General features: G+C 37.3%; 1 protein-coding gene across 1 annotated transcript in view; it reads left to right on the top strand.

Annotated features, from left to right (window-relative positions):
• The first annotated feature begins 2,416 nt into the window (after positions 1-2,416).
• Positions 2,417-17,847, top strand: part of DCDC1 (doublecortin domain containing 1) — a 230,038-nt gene continuing 214,607 nt past the window's right edge. The window contains 4 exon segments of the mRNA XM_033160812.1: positions 2,417-2,454; positions 2,761-3,027; positions 4,624-4,771; positions 5,123-5,285. Coding sequence (XP_033016703.1) covers positions 2,417-2,454; positions 2,761-3,027; positions 4,624-4,771; positions 5,123-5,285 — 616 coding nt within the window.

Here is a 17,847-nt window from a genome sequence, read left to right as displayed (position 1 = left end):
TCCTTTCTTCAGGGTATGAGTTAGTTAGAAGGGAAATTTTAAGTAGGGCAAGCCCAAGAAAGCACGTTTGCAAGATGAGACCCCTTCAGAGTCTCAGTGCTCCAGAGTTTTTCGGAAGCCTGCCATGTGTGGCAAAAGAAACTACTCTTGAGGTGGTGCTGAAAACAAATTATTTTTGAAGCATGGTATTGTGGGAACAAAGTGGGCCTTGATTGAGTGGGCTTTTGTGATCTTAGGCTAGGCATACTGCTCCATATAGTCTGGGATTTGGTTTCTAACAGTGGCTAGCCAAATACCATTAGAAAACTTACAGGAAGGCATGAGGGTAATATCATTTCCATTTTGTTCCTCTCTTCTGAACATGGGTGCCCCATTTACTTGTCAGTTGTCAATAGAAGTGACTCTGGAGAAGGTTTAAGGGGAGTTGCATGTGTGAAACTGAGGTTAGTCGTGGTGTGAGTGGGTTGTCAGGGTGACCTTGTAATCAAAACTAAACCAATAGTATGTGTTCCCTGACCAATGATATAGGAGTACAAAGGAATCAAAGTGGCCTGTGAATGTATTGCAAATATGTTTTGTACATAAAATATGTAACTTAAATGATAGCTTTATGAAATGAATACTGTAAGCAATAAATATGTCTTCATATACAACACTTGTTGGCAAACTGAATACATGTAAATATCATTTCGGGTGTGCATGAACCAGGTATCTTCTGTAGCCAATTGACAGGCACATTTTGACTAAAAAGCCCTTTTCAGTGGCAAATGAGTCATTTGACCTAGGAGGAAGAGTGTGAGGGACCCGGCAGAGACAACGTCAGGGCTTGCGTCAGTCAGACTGTCTCCCCCTCTCCCCATTTCACATGTTACATCATGTGTCTTAGCACTTTAAACCTGTAAATCCCCTTGGGTGTCTTGGCAGAAAGGTGCTACATGGAATGAAGGAAGGAAGGAAGGAAGGAAATAATATTGCACTGCTGTTCTTGACTCAGTGGACTCCATCACATAAGCCCCAGTAGAACCAAAGTCTCCACCACTCTGTCAAAGGAGTTCTTGTTGTTAAAATTTGTTCACAACACAAAGCCACAATATAAATACCACAAACTACATAATGAAAATAGATACAATAAATACAAAGACAATTCAATAATCCTCCCTTCCACAACACATTTAAAAGTGCATTAGATGTCTACCAGCCAAAGGCTTGATTAAAAAGGACATTTTTCACCTGGTGCCCAAAGGTGTATAATGAAGGCACCAGCCAAACCAGCCTGGGGAGAGCATTCCACAAATGGGGAGCTACTGCAGAAAAGGCCTACTCTTGTGTTGCCACCCTCCAGACCTCTCGTGGAGGGGGCTCATGAAGAAGAGCCTCAGATCTCAGGGTCCGGGGAGGTTCATAAGCAGAGAGGCAGTTCTTGAGGTATTGCAGTCCCAAGCCATTTAAAGCTTTATAGGTCAAAACCAGCACCAGTTAAAGGGATGATGAAGCAGGATGAACCCTTTCAACTGAAGAGGTGCCTTTCACTAAAGGTGGAGCTTACAACTGAGACAGTGCTGCTCCTTTATAAGAATGATTGTTACTGAAGCACACCACAGCTTTGCTTTCTTATAGCAGGGTTGCCATATTTTGAAGAGCAAAAAGGAGGACACATTTTGCCAACTTCCCTTTTAACTATAGATCTCTATGATGACTTTCATCATGAAAAAGAGGACATGTCCTGGAAAAAGAAGACATATGGCAACCCTAAAATATTGTTTGACACTTGGAGGAACTTGTGAAAACCCATGTTGCATTCTGTATAGAAGTCTGATACTACAGTGGGGGGGGGGGAATGGATGTTGCCTGTTGTGAATTTGTTTCATCTTTATCATTCAGCCTCGGCCAGGCCTTACCTTGGATGAGATTGATCTCATCATCAATCTCCTCTTTAGCTTTTTGAAATATACTAAGCCTCAGCTCTTCCTCCCTCCCTCCCCCCCCCCTCTCTCTCTCTCTTTACTGTTGAAAGTCATGATCCACTTCCTTCTCCCTCTGCTCTAGCTGCCACTTGTAGCACTCACCTGTGTCTTTCTCATTTCTGAAATTTAAAATCTAAATGCAGTTCAGAAGCCTTGCTGTTTCCTTAAGTATTCTGCTGTGTCACCTTTGGCACAAATGAAGGGGAAAATGCATTATTTGTATCACTATTGACTATAATAAGGTAACCTAAAAATGCTGCATCTGTTGGCTTACACTTAATTTAACAAAATAAATTGTTCTTGGTCTTCTTGAAAAAAAGTAAAGTAAACCTTAATCCTGAACTGAACTCACAAGGCAAACTACACCATTTAGGCCTACATTCCCATGTATGGAATAGGATTATGAAGACATCCTCTTAATAAATATCTTAGTAAAGGCAACAAACTACAATATGAACAGAGAAAAATGCTATATTGATATATTTCAAACGTACATGCAAACAGATCATCTAAATATCTGGGTAGCTTTTTCATGTGTAACATTTAGGGTATTACTGGTTAAAAGAAATAATTCCCATCTAAGGTTGTGACCATAGCAATGTACTCAAAGTGCTTTGATACATTCTTTCTCTTTGACAGTGTTGTAGTAATTCCTTAATATATCTCCTTCCTAATTTGCCCACCCATTTTGGTCACATTTTCCGGCATGGGTGCATGACTGGATTTCCCACATTGTCCTAGTTTTGGGATTACTTAATCCCAATATCTGTCCCCCTCCTCTCTATTTTTCTTTCAGAAAATGTATCACCCCTTACACAAAGGCATATGAAAAAACAGAAGAAAAGCAAAGAGAGCCTCTGTTTGGCCCTGTGAGTCCCCTGCAATCAGTAATACCAAGAAGGTCAGAGCTTCAAGATGGTTCCACACATCAAATAAAATCAGTTCAGAGAAGTGATAGAATATCAGAACTAGTCAGCTACAAATCAAATAGTACAAACAATTTTTCTCTTATATCACCATCCAAGAGAAACAGACCTGTCAGTGCTCCTCCAGGTCAGCTAAGGTAATCAAAGCTGTTCCATGTTCCTTTTAACTATGACTGTTGCTGTTCTGTCTCCTTTCAACTGACTCAGTGATGATTCAATTGACAACCTCAAACTTACAGTAAAAGACTGCAATCTTTATTTAGATTTATGATATAGTGGTATCACAGTGCAATCCTAAACTTGTTTACTTAAAGGTAAGACCCTCTGAGTTCACTGGCATCTAGTCTAGTAGGTGTGCTTGCCATCTTGGTTATTCACAGAACTGCTTTAAATGTGATATATATACCTTATATGAGAAGTTCTTATAGGTCACACGGAGATTATTATACATAATAGGTCAATATTTTTCTACCCATAAAAGGCCTGTTGGGCCACTCTGGTGAACATGCATGCTCAGAAATGGATCAGCAGGCATCAAGTTAATGTACAGTTTGCATACCTTTCCATTCCTAAATCACATCATGTATAGGAATATTTATTTTTTATCATAGAGAAGGGATGGGACGGGTAACTGAGAGAGAACTTATAAACAACATCACATATACATCAGAATTTCTGGAATATGACTACAATGTGGAAGTGAGTTGTGCTGTTGGTGTACGTTATATGAAATTATAAAGAGGAATTCCCACAAATTCAGTGTTTACCTCAAGTACATTTTATTCTTTGCGTGATACTTGCACTATCTCTTATTCCATGCCAGTAGTGTGACATCTCATCACTGAAAAACAGATGGCAGAATTGTTTTGCTACAGGGACAGACTCTGCTGCTGTTTTATTCTGCCTTTTCAAAAATAAATAAAATACAATACAATGTTGATAGGTGATGGTGAGGAGCATTTATTGCTCCAACACACTTTAAAGAAAGCAACCACCCTACACAAAATTTAAGGACAGAGTCTTGTTATATTTGGGAGGAAAACAGTACTAGGTAATACATGAACAGTGGCTTCACACAGTAGGAAGTGCATAGACACCAAGCAAAATTGGAGGAAGAGTATTTCATTGGCATAACAGAACAACCTGACTTTCTAGACTCTACACTACAAGCAGTAAAAGTGCACATTTATTGCACAATAAGCTGGAATGCCACACACAGGTGATTAAAAAACAGGGCTCAACACTAATATTTAAATTGTTATATTGAATGTTTAAATGAATCAGGCTTTGTCTAATTCCATTTGATAAAGGTTAAAACTGGAATAAGGCTACATACTTTTTTCAGAGTATGCCCCATTGAACACAGATTTACTTCTTAGTAAACATAGTCAAATAAGTATAATAGTTTTTTTAAAAAGTGAAGCATCACTTTTCAGTGCTTGCATCGAGAAGACAAAAACCAGTGGAATCTTTATGTATAATTTTATAAGAACAACTTTACACCTGAGTTTTTAATTTTTACAGGTGAATTTAATTTGAAGCATTGGTTTACAGTTCTCACTATAATTAGGAAAAGGGCTTATTATTATGCTTGTCTTTGTTTTAAAATGCAATAATCACAATCTGAATAATCATTGAGAGAGAGTATATTAATTAAATTGTAATTTTTGTATAGGTAGATAAAATGAGTACTTTCTATCTAGTTCAACTGAATTGGAATTGTTTTTCTACAGATCTTCTTCCTTAAAATCCCATTTGGCCCAAAAGGTCCCTGAAGTGCCCATTTTTGAACGACAACCACAGTTACTCAGAGTAACAGCTTATAAGAATGGTACAAGAAGCGTGTTTGCTAAAGTTACAGTGCCACTTTCCATTAAACTGGTAAGTGTCAATATAATTTCTGTGTAGCCATTTTTGTTTGGATATTGACCTTTGAAAAGCACTTTTTATTTTCACACTTGTTAAGCATATACATAGTTATTGCATTTTTACCTTCAATTATATAACATAAAAGAAGCCATAAAATGTAAAGTAGAATTTGGAGTTTCTGCAGAATCAATACAATTAAATGGTAGTCGAATAATAACATTGATAGGTAATGCTTGACAATTGGGTGTACATATACTGTGTTGAGGGAAATTAGTTAGGATTTGGTTTTTAAGTATTGATTCTTGATTAAATTTTAGTAATTAACATGAGTATATTTTTTCTTACCTTTTGGGCCTGATTTAGCTGCTGGAGAAGTGCACTGGGAAGCTGAAGCTGAATATGGCTGCACGACGAGTCTTCTTGGCAGACGGCACTGAAGCACTCGATGCTATAGACATACCCCATGACGCTGACGTTTATATTTCAACTGGAGAGCCCTTTTCAGATCCATTCAAAAAAATTAAAGGTAAAAAATGCCACAGTCAATGGCTTAAGGGGTGCAATTAAAAATGATTTTCATCCTGTCTTTTTGCATGGTTTAACAAAACTAATGTTTACTCATTTACAGCTCAGTAAGAGGATAATGTGCTTAATGAAAGAAAAATCTACTGACAGCCACGTTTATTGCCCTTCATTAGCATTGGTGCTTAATTTAATATAGATCTGAATAGACATTAGGGAGCCTGCAGGAGGTTAAATGGTGAAAATATAATAAATTAAATAAGAGATTATTGAATTTACTGTTTAGTTTCACTGACATCTAACAGACACAATTCATTAGGCTTATTACACTAGCAAAAATAATAGTTCAGAGTTTGAGTATTTTATTAATTTAGTCATTTGACCTTTATTAAGACAAAGCATTAAAATAATTATCAGACTGCTGATGCCACAATGTGAAATATTCACGTTGAAGTTACACAGAAATGTATATGTACACCTGTTCTAATATTTCATTTTGAAATTTGAAGCTCTTTTAGCATAATCTCTGAGTTTATTTTCTCATGTCACTAATTGTAATATGCTTTCAGGTTTACTTATGAGCGTAGTGTAGAATTTTATATTGCTACTATTTTCAATTTTGTTGCAAATGGATTTTTATTTGGGCAATATTTTACTGGACTAAATGACTAGTGCATTTAAATACGAATTTATGTATGGAATTGCCATTGAAATATGACATATAATAGCTGGACTTTATGATCAGAATATAATTGAATAAATATTGTATTAAATATTAGCCAAATAATGTTGCATGTTAAGCTGGAATGCGTTAAGAATCAATCTGTAACGCCACACCATTCAGTAATACCCAACAATTTAAAAATACTATAGTTGGAAGTATTGTATTTTAGAGGAGAAAAGTAAACTGCTTTCAGTTGATACATTGTTATTGTTTAAAATCTTTTAGAATTGTAGATGTAGTACCATTCAAGAGTTTATATAAAAATTGGAATTGTGTTTTAATGTTGATGAAAAGCAACACAAACATTCATCTTCATGTTTTGTAAAATACATTAATTGCACTGAAAACTGTTTACAAATGGTTTTGCATTCAGTTGACTCAGACAAAAGATAGCTGGTTTTGTATTTTAGAAACAGATTACTGTAAGAATAGCAAATTATGCTTAATCACTGGAATTCCTATAAATATCTATAAAAGAAGCAAACCATATAAATACTCTAGAATGATGGGAATACTTAAGTTTCCCCCACTAGTTGAGCCATATATATATATTCCTGCAATGTTTTGGAATAAATTATATTTCTTCATAACTCATGAATTATGCATGTAGTGTAGTATTACAGATGATATGACAGTCTTCTTGAATACAGTCCAAATGATCCATTGAGTATGTTTTAGTCTATTAACTCAATAAGGAGAATAAATTTAGCCGAAAAAATATTTTGTCTTTTTTTTTGGTTCATGGTCAATGAATTGTCCTGCTGCTCTGACATATACAACAATAATCAGTATTCACGTTGTCTCAACATCTTAGGAGTTACTGAGATAAATCTAATGTTATAATATTCATAGCCAGTGTGATATTTTATGTAAGGTGCGGTTACTTTTCCAGGCATATTTAATGAATGCTTGTATTTTCCAATTCATCAAGCATTTCTTTCTTTCTTTACCTCTACTTCATTCTCATCCAACAAAAACTTCTCTGCTTTGTCTGCATCTTTTGGCTGTGTTTCATCATGACATGCACTGCTGTTCCTTTAGCACCAAAATGTTGGCACACATTACTGAAAATTTCACACCAACTCTTGCTGGATCAGCAAGCTTAACCTACCAAAATCTGGTGTACTGCAATAGTATTTGACTGATAATCAATCTTTTTGCTGCTCGACAGTTGTTTCTGGGACTCAGACTAGAGCAGGTGGCAGATGTGCCTTGTCTTTTGAGAAAAGAAAGAGTAGGTAAGGTTGGGCACAGTGTAGCATATTGTGTGTCCATTAAAAGGGCTCTGCTAGGGTAAGTATTACAGGAAAAAGTCAGTGATATGCATAGAACCCACCAAGAACATCCAATAGGTCTTTTTACAGTCTGGTTTATAAATTAAATGGGATCACAGATTTATCCCAAATGATTTGAATGCATTCTGTAAATGGATTCAACGCAGTCAGTGTTTTGTTTTCTGAATTCTGTATGTAAAAACATTTTAACAAGACTGTTACTGCAATATACAATCCAGAAGCATTTACAGTAAATATAATTTGCAAAAATCAACAAATTAGTAAGACATGTCACAAGTAGGGCATCCTTTTCTGATACAAAACATAAATAAAACTGACTGTGCGGGAGAGTAATTTGTGATTAGATGACCACCACCATCATATATACTAAAACGAATTCAAGTCTTCCTGTGTTTGTGAAGCTGGAGCTAAATCCACACCAACTACATGCAAGAGAGAGGTATCTGTAGACTTGGCTTAACCCCAAGGTTTGGAGATTTACCCAAAAAAAAAAAATAGCTAACAAAGAAAAGCTAAGCAAGGAGAAAAATTCCCCAGACAGCATATGAAAACTTAATGTCATGAAAAGTTGAGAAACTTAGGGGCAGGGGGAGACTTGATAACTGAATGTGAAGGGAATTAAATGCAGTAGCTGGAAAAGGAAGAGAAAGAGAAATATATAGATATATAAAGAATGGAAAGAACTCTCACACTGTCTGGTTAACTGGGAAGCTATTTTAAATGCCAGAGATAGAGTTGAGAGCTGTCCATCAAATTCAATGGAGAAATCAAAATCCTCAGTATAAGTGGGATTGAGCAATATGTCTGCCCCACCCCACCTCCCCTCAAAAAAAATGAAGAACGAGGGGGGGGGGAATGAAAACTTGATCAAACAACCCAATGGGGACTCAGCAACACTGACTCACTTGGGGGTGGCGAAATGACAATGAGGGAAGGGAAAGAATGAAATGGTGTGCCTGGAAACCTGAATTTTAAAGTTTCTCACTTTTAAAGTTTCTATTTAAGACCTAGTTGCCATAGTGGTGGTGTTGGCGGCGGCATCTGTCTGTCTCAGGAGACAGTGGAGGAATGTGCCTTTGGGGGTGAAGTCAAACCATTGGAGAGTTACAGTGCCTGCTATGGCTGTAGAGACCCATACAAGAGAGATATGTTGTGTTGCAGCTGGAGCAGATGTGCTGCTGTCGATGTGCCATAGTGTTTCTTCTCTCTGCACTCCTCCCAGCGGTCATTCCTTCTCTGGTCATTGCTGTGATCCACAACCTGACTGCTTGTTTCCAGGCACTGCCATCTTGCAAGGGATTCCCATATGGCTGGGTTGATGTCCCTAGTCTTCCTGTCTTGTTTGCAGGCATCTTTGTAACACAAGAGTTGGTCTGCCAATGTTCCTGGTGCCTGAAGGCAGCTCCCTGTAGAGCACGTCCTTGAGGATCCTGCCATCTTCCATTCTATGGACATGACCAAATCAGCGTAAATGTCACTGAGACAGGAGTATGAACTCGCTGGGAATGTGGGCTTGGGAGAGCACGTCTTTGTTTGAGACACTGTCCTGCCATGCGATGCCTAAAATCTTCCTGCTGCAGTGCATGTGACTAAGTACAGTAGCACCTCGGCTTACGTTACCCAAGAGTAACGTAAACTTTGTGTTGCAAAAGTGGCAACCCTGGAAGTGTTTCGCCGTGCGCACATGCGCAGAAGCAGTCCCTCTGCTTGCAGAAACCTTGGGATCTGACCAGAGCTCCGGAACAGATCCCATCCGCAACTGGAGGTACCACTGTTTATTCATCTAGAAGCCCATGGTTCAAATTTGACCTCTACTAAAAACTCACTAGGTGTCCTTAGGCAAGCCACTATTTTGGCTGACAGAGTTTTTTGAGCTACACATTTTATTTGGCTAGAGTTTATTTAAGGATTATCGTGGTCTGGATTGAAATAACTACTTCAGGCATTTACAAGGACTTGGGCACACTCAAGAGAATGGTGGGTCTCCTGTTAATGAAAAGCCACAACTGACTTGGGGCCGATGGAACTTCTTTTCTGGTTTTTTGGATCCTCACCAGTATATTTGAGGAATCTTAATACTCTAAAATAATAAGTGTAAAGCCAATGGGTTAAAGATTACAGAGACTAGATAAGACCATTAAAGCGCACAAGGAAGCTGTTTTTAGAGTTTCATTCTTCCAATTGTACTAGGAATTACGGCATTTTGTCTTGCAGATACTGAGAGATAACTAGGCTAGCTCAAGCTGCACTATGTTCTTAGATTAATTTGAATTGGCATTTTCTGTCCCATTTCGACATAGTACATTGGGGATAACATTTCAAAATTTAGTATGGTCTCCCACATGTAAAAATAGTTTGATTTTTTTAAATTGCTATGAAATGCCAGCCAGGAAAGAATGTTCATTTAGAGAATTTTTTTCAGAAACCCTGGAATAAGCACTGGAATTTCCCTAGACCTTGACAACGAACTCTTGAGTGGGCAAGCACAAGAACATGCATGTATTTTAGGTGGAAAAGTCAAAGAGGCTTCTTATACAAGTAAATGCATGTGACTAATGAAGCAATCATGCATGTACCATGAGAATGTTTACAATGCAGAAAGTTTAGTGCAAGTCTGAACACTATGTTAACCATCAACTTGAAATAGGAAAATTGATAATGGTGCACCTTTTTATAGTATCTGGTTTACAGGTATTGAAATATCAAAATAAAATACCTTCGAGTGTTTTTCACACGATTTTACCTACTGTTAGCTATGAGCTTTTTACACCTTGAAGTTTACATATAAAAGACACTTCCTAAAAGCTGTCCAAAATGTAGTGTTTAGATGCTTCTTGTACCAGATTTTCTTAGTTGCCAGCCTTTTAAAATTAACTTTTGGTTTAAAATCAAGTGACTTTTGCCCAAGGCTTCATCCTGTCTGCTTTTTATTCAGAAACCTTTGAATGTGTTTTATGTGTAATAAAGAACTGCAGTGCTTGTAAAATAAGTTTCCATCCAGTCCAGTCCACTTCACTGAATTTGTTTTTAGAGCTTATCTGTCTTGGCATAAATCTCTTCTCCCAAAGGTTGATAGAGTGTAGAAATCATGTTGTCTGCATCTTAAACACTGTTAGGTAATTTGGGAGTCAACCTCAAAAATGTATGCTGCCTCATTTTCAATTTAGGCACTCACTTAAAGCCAATGGGCTTACCCAGAAAAAGCTTTCCTGCCCCCACTCCCTCCTTCTCTTGCTCACAGCGATACCACCATCTGCCATTTCATGGGCTACAGTCTAGCTGCTAGACTCTAGATATGGCTGAGGAAAGGTTAGCCCAGGCAGAGGGCCACCTCTTATTGGTGTTTCCTCTCTTCCTCCAAGCAACAGACAGTCTTTCATCCTGGAATGAAGGGAATAAGCAGTCTCTAGCCACCTATGGCATTGAGGCTTATCTGACTGGGCAACTGACCCCTTCCAGTTTCAGTGATCAAGACAACTTAAAAGCCTGCCAACAAATGAAGCATACAAATTAATAAACTAAATAAAGTGGAAAAAATTAACTATTAATCCATAACCTAAGGTTCATAATCAGAGGTAATTTTTGATTTAAAGCATTTCATCCATGACTTCGTTTTATGCATTTGAAGCTCAGGGAGATATTTCTTAAGGATTTTTAAAGAGGTTGAATTGAATGGTTGTGGTAGCCTTCAGTGGTATTCAACCAACCTTTACTTGAAGTAGACACATTGAAATTAATGAGCCTATGTTATGGCCATTAATTTCATTGACGATTAATTTCTAAGATTTTACATTATGAATTGCCCTGAGATTTATGGATGAAAGGCATCATACAAATTTAATAAATAATAATAGTAGTAAGCCAAATTTAACTCAATACAACCCTTTGAGTCCAACAATAATCAAGAAGAAAACAGCACATAGGGACTATATTGGGGTGTTTCCATTGCAATTTATATAGGTTACATAAACTATTCTGCTGATTATTTGTTAGTTGCTTCTATAATCCCTTTTGTATTTACCCATTCAGGGTATCCTTGCATGGGAGAAAGAGCATTTTCAAATGATGGCTGCTGTTCTTTTTAGAAACTAACTACTACTGAGCTCGCAGTTGGCCCACTGTGATTACTTCAGTTTGAAGGAAATGTATGACAGGTTGCCATTAGGAATTTCTCCTCAACAACAAAAATGTGGTTGTGTGGAATTTAGGCCATTGTTACCACTACGACGGTACCATTGCAACTCCTCTTCTGTTTCTCATTGTTCTTTTCTATGTTGTGTCACTTATTTATCTACACATTGGTCAATGTTGTCTGGCAATTAAGTTTTCTATTTGCCTGTTAATCTATTTTCCCCTGTGGATTTTGAGAAACAGCCTGACTGCTTTATTTATGACTATTTTAATACAGTGTTTATAAATACTTCCCTAAGATTTACAAAGCGAGTGGCCAATATTTTCTAGTGCTGCTCTGTCAGAAATTGCTACTTGAAAGATAGCAAATATCTTTTAAAAAAAATTCTTTCATGTTATATGGAGATTATTTTGTACTTTCCTGTTTAATAGCTTGGTTTTAGTTGCCAGTAATATCACAAAACTAAAATTAAAAGTGAATATTTTTATGCCTTGGATGTGCCTTACATTGCAATTTGTAGGGTGTGTAAGAGAGAGGGGAGGTTGGTTTGGACACTAAACCATAGTTTAGCATGAGGAGGAGTCTGGAAGCATTACTTCTGTTTTAGATTAAAAACAGCTTGCCAAGGCATCTGAACACAAAGAAACTGTGGTTCATCTTAATTATTGTTAGTTGAAACAAACAACTTTCATACTACAGTTTAGGGCTTAGATACTGCTTATCTTCTGTTAATGAAAAACAGAAGTGGAAGCTTCATATCTCTTCATGGTCATACTGGAGGAGGAGAAGGGAGCACAGAGCTTAAGTAGTGGTGAAGTTTGTTCCTGTAACACTAAACTATGGTTAGTGCTATGTCTGACTGTGGAACACATATTTTGCATATTTGTTCTGTTGCATATCTGTGACTGGCAAATTGACTTGTCAAGGTTTTGTGGCACCTTAGGAGGCACATACTAGATCTGAAATATCCCTTTCCAGGTAGAGATGCACAACTGTCACTAAGACCTATTAGTACCTGTAACATCACTAAGGTTGAGCTATAATTTTCCTTCCACATTCCTGTGCACTTGGCATTTAAGGGGATTTTTGAGAGGGGGGGGATATGTAAAACGTAAGCTCAGTTTTAAGCACATATTTTAAACATTGTGCTTAGCACTGGCTCTTTATTATTATTTCAGAAAGAAAAGCAACACAAGGCCCTGAGGTGGATCAAGATTATATTGGGTTAACCTTTGCTCCCCGTTCTATCTTTCCACCCAAAATCACTCTATTCAGCTGGTATTTGCAGTCGCAGCTACATCTTCTAACAATCCTTAGTTCTCTCAAAGCTCTATCAAGACAGTTCATAGCATTCTAGAGGTGGAACAGAAGCACAGGAGTCTGTGTTATACGAAGTAAAGACTATTGTTCCTTCTGTGACTTTGTATTGTATTTTAATATTTGTTGGAGGCCGCCCAGAGTGGCCGGGGAGACCCAGCCAGATGGGCGGGGTATAATTATTATTATTATTATTATTATTATTATTATTGTTTTTGTTGTTGTCTCAGAATCAAGCTATGATCACTCTGCTTTGGGCTTTAAAAGTTAATACCATCACTTTGAAATGAACAGATACAAATTGGTAATTAATGTCTCTGAATTTGAATGGGTATGGGTGTGTGCTTGGGAGAGGTATATATTGAATCTGTGTGGTGTGTATGTTAATGGCCACACTCATTGGCATATGACACCAGAGTACCCTACCTACTGATTGCCAAGTTATGTTTTCTGAGGGCTATGTTCTTGTTTTCCAGGAAAGGGTGCCAGATGTAGATGGAAAACATGTTATTGGCCACAATGCTACCTGCAGCAATACAGTGTCTATTAGCCCTCCCCCATGGCAAAACTATTCCTGGGGGGGGGGCTGACTCCATCCAGAGCCAGACTCATGTACCATCTTAGTCACCTTGCTACACACAGTCAACTATATTTGATCTGGATTGTTTTATTAGGCCTCATGCAGCTTATCACTTCATTCGGATCCTATGACTAAGGGCTTGGTAGGAAGTGATCCATATTATATTCTAGATTCACGTGTATCTTTTTTAAAAAAACAAACAACCTGGATTGATCCTTGACATAAAATTACGCAGAATTTGTGTATGCATTCCATCCAGCAATTAAGTTGTGTAGTTTCTGGTTTGGCTTGCATGTATTTTCAGTTACAGGTAGGTAGCTGTGTTGGTCTGCCATAGTCAAAACAAAATACCTGAAGAAGTGTGCATGTACACGAAAGCTCATACCAAGAACAAACTTAGTTGGTCTCTAAGGTGCTACTGGAAGGAATTTTTTTATTTTTTATTTTGGGTAATTTGCAATTATAGTTTAGTGCTATATGGATGAGTCTGAGGGAGCCCAAGCAAAGAACCTCATCTTAGCATTATGTGTTAAAAATGAACAATGGTTAGTTAAACTTTTTTTTTATTTAAACCAGCTTCATGACATGGTTTGAAGTTGTCTTAGGATCTGGGAACTTCTGCATGCACAGCAGATGCTCTGCTGCTGAGCTGTAGCCCTTCCTGTTTAGCAACTAACCATTAAAAGTAGGAAAAATGCAGGCTCCAGGTTTGTCCAGCTGAGATTTGGCTTTGAAATTCTTTCAGCCCGGAAATAATTTTACCAGTCTGTCTTATAGCCACACAAAATGAGGAGGAATGGATAATTAGCCTTATGTTTTCTTGGACATGCTGGGGATCATTCATATGGCACCAAACCAAGGATAGCCAACATGGTGCTCTCCAAGTGCTGTTGGACTGTAACTCCCATCATTGGCTATGCCAATGGCTATGCCAGTTAGGGTTGATGGGAGTTGGAGTTCAGCAACATATGGAGCGCACAACATTGGCTACCTCTGTGCAAAGCAATTGCTTAATGTTACATGTTAACCAGCTCTCTGACATCATAATTCCAACGCAGACCTGATTCTGAAATTTTATACTTTCTATAATTTAGTTGTAGGTGTCACATTGTTGTAACCTGGAAAACAAAACTCCTCTCAGTTTTTAGGTAGCTAGTGTTCATTCAGTTGAGCATATAATTAATTATCAACATCCTTTCAAGCTTTCTGGATATTTGCCATGCAAAGTCTTAGATATTGCCAGTATTCTGCCTGAGTTATTTATTACACTTGGCTCAAATGAATCACTTTTCTTCTTTAAGTAGGTAAGCTTATCATTGGTTTATATTGCTGCTTTAAATATTTTTTTTAAACTTCAGGATAATGAAAGCAAAAACAATTGATCTAAGAATATACATTGTTTCTACTGAAGAAACTAGGTAATGAATCATGAATTCTATCACTAAGGGTTGTATCTGGTGTAGTCCTATCAGAATGGACTCACTGAAATTAATAAACATGACTAACTTGGGTCCATTAATTTCAATTGGTCCATGATTATGACTAGTACTTGACATGGGCCCAATCTCCTTGCTTTCCTGTGTAGTTCATTCAGTTTAGATATGGCTATCACTTGTAGTTTAATGGTGAATTTTGGACACAATGGAGAGGTAAAATATTTGGATTATCATACAAGATGCAGGAGGAAATTATTAACAATAGGACCCACAAAGGGGAGGAGGGAAATCCAAGAGATTCCTTGGAATCTTGTTTTTATGTTGTAAGTTGGATAATGTGACTGTAAAATTTTAATTCGAAAAACCAAATAAACAGTTTTAATAGATATGGCTATTTGGTTATGCTATTGTTATTATTTAGTAGTATAATCAGAATATTACTATTATTTAGTAATAAATAGTTAATAATAGTAATTATTTATTTATTTATTTATTTTTTATTTATTTATTTATTTATTAGAAGTCCATGGATATGTTTAAGGTATTCTTAAATTCACTCGAACATAGGAGTGTTCCTGAAAATATTATTTAGTGTATACTCCATTCATTGTAAGCTTACAAAAAGTTCAAATCACAATAAAACAAAAGAACACAATCAAATACAGTAAAAGGGAGAAAATCTGAACACAGGGGGGGAAACTAAAACAGCCATATGAAAGCAGTCAATTGCATTAAAAATAAGCACCAAGCATCATGAAAGCAATATACAAAGGATTAAAACCCTAGTGAAATAGTATTCTTATTCTTATTCTTATTATTTCATATACAAACCGTATTTTACATATATACATCAACATGATTTAGACATATCATAAAAACATGATTTATTAGATTCAAGACAGTAAATCCAAAGCAAAACAATAAATCTAAAGCAAAACAAAATAGGTTTAAAAGCAATACAAAATGAATCTTTTCAGCACACCATTTCATCAAGCTAGTAAAACTTATTGAAACAAAAATAGTTTCTGGAAAGTACAGATAATGTGCACCTGCTATATGTCAACAAGAATGCTATACCACAGAGCAGGGGTACCCACACTGAAAGCCGGGGCCAGCGCAGCTATTAGGAAGGGAGGCCGCCATCTCAAACAGCAGAAGCCCCTGAGGCAGCACCCCACCGCTGATTTCAGTCGAGATCACACCAATTTCTGGCAACATCTCTCCAAAACTACGAGATCTTGTGCAATTTTGGTGCAATCTTGCTGGAAATGGATGTTGGTGATGGTGCCACTTCTCCACCGGGTGACAGGGTGGCACTTCCTGTGATGAAACAGGGTGCATTGCCCCTGCTGAAAGAGCTGCTTCAAGTTGCTACAGAGTGGCCTTCTTATATTTTGGGACTTGAAGGAGAAGATTTCATGCAGAATGCAACGATCTACTGAGTGTATAAAGGGAAATTTTAGCAAGGTACCTGCCTCGTACAAAAATGATAGGAAAGCAATACCAGGATTCTCCAGGGAATCCAGTCCTGAGTCAAAACCAGTACTTTGTATTGATGCCAGACATTAACTGACACATGAACAGACAACCAGTACAGTTGGAAAAACACAGATGTAACGTCATAATGCCAATCCCATTAATAACCTTGCAGCTGTATTTAGCAGTGTCCAAACTGTCCAGCTGTGTGCAAACTGTCTTCAAAGGAAACACTACATATAACATAAGTACAGTACAATGGAACCTCGAGTTATGTACCATCCTCCTTACAAACGCTTTGGGTAACGAGCTCCGTTAACCTGGAAGTAGATGCTCCTGGTTGCAACTTTGCCCCGGGATGCGAGTGGAAGTTACGCGGCGGCGGAAGGCCCCATTAGCGAAAGTGCGCCTCATGTTAAGAACGGTTTCGGATTAAAAATGGACCTCCGGAATGAATGAAGTTTGTAACCGGAGGTACCACTGTAATTTAATTGGTGGTTGCCAGGGCTAAGTTACCTCTGTCTAGGTAGGCTTTGCAGCTAGTGCACCAGCCTAAGCTGTTAGCTTTCCTCTGTAGAACTGAGTGCCTATTCTGTCTCCTGTGGCAAAATCTGATCAATGAAGACCCCCTTACAATTAACTTGTTCCTTCAAGAAGAGCGCAACTTCATCCAACACAGGATTAAGTCTACCAACCGAAGTAGACAAATCACCTACTGACAGGACCTCGGACCTTCTTCCAATCTATTACCACACCTGGGCACTCATTTTAATACAAACAAAGTTTATTTCAAAATGTGAAATAAACTGCAGACTGAACCCCAGGAACTTAGAGGAGCTTGGTCAGGAAATGAGCACAACATACTAAGTCATGCTTCGTTCTGTCTTTCAGGTTTTTTTTTTAATTTCTTTCTCCTGCATCTCCAAATGCCTGACCAAATCTCTAAGGTCACTATCCTGCAAGATTCTACATCTTCATCAGGGACAGGAATATTGGCACAGAACTTTATAATACTTTAAAATACTAAAGCCACCATAAATTTTCTTCTCCAAATGTTCTTGCTCAGTCTGCTACATTGCATGTAAAATTTCCAGGTTTTCAGATAATGTTAAGTGAAAGCAAACACTGCGAATTGAGCTTTTATATATATATATATATATATATATATATATATATATTAAAACACCTTCAAAAATCTACTAAGAATGATGCCATGTTTCAAAACTATCTTCAGATAAGAAGGGAGATATTTTCTGCTAAATGTCATGCAATTTCCCAAAATGATATAATTTGCTATGGCAGGTCTTCATTGACAAGATAAGTGTGAGCACATTTAAAACAGGCCATCTTCTGGAAGTAGCAAGTGTCATTGGAATTATAGATTCTCATTGTTCTAATTTCTAATTATTGACAGATTTGGAAATGTTTCAATTCCAAGCAGCATTCCAAACAACAGTATAACACTTTTTCTCATAAGCACACTGAAAATTAATCACTCTTGTCATATTTATGTGAGGGTTTTTATAAAAAAATCAGCTTAATGAACATGGTGCTAAACATATATTATCACAGATTTTTCACTTTCCCCATTAATTTGTCTGTGTGT

Source organism: Lacerta agilis, chromosome 1 (assembly GCF_009819535.1).
Source record: "Lacerta agilis isolate rLacAgi1 chromosome 1, rLacAgi1.pri, whole genome shotgun sequence".
NCBI classification, from domain to species: Eukaryota; Metazoa; Chordata; class Lepidosauria; order Squamata; family Lacertidae; genus Lacerta; species Lacerta agilis.
This window is presented reverse-complemented; position numbering and strand designations above follow the sequence as displayed.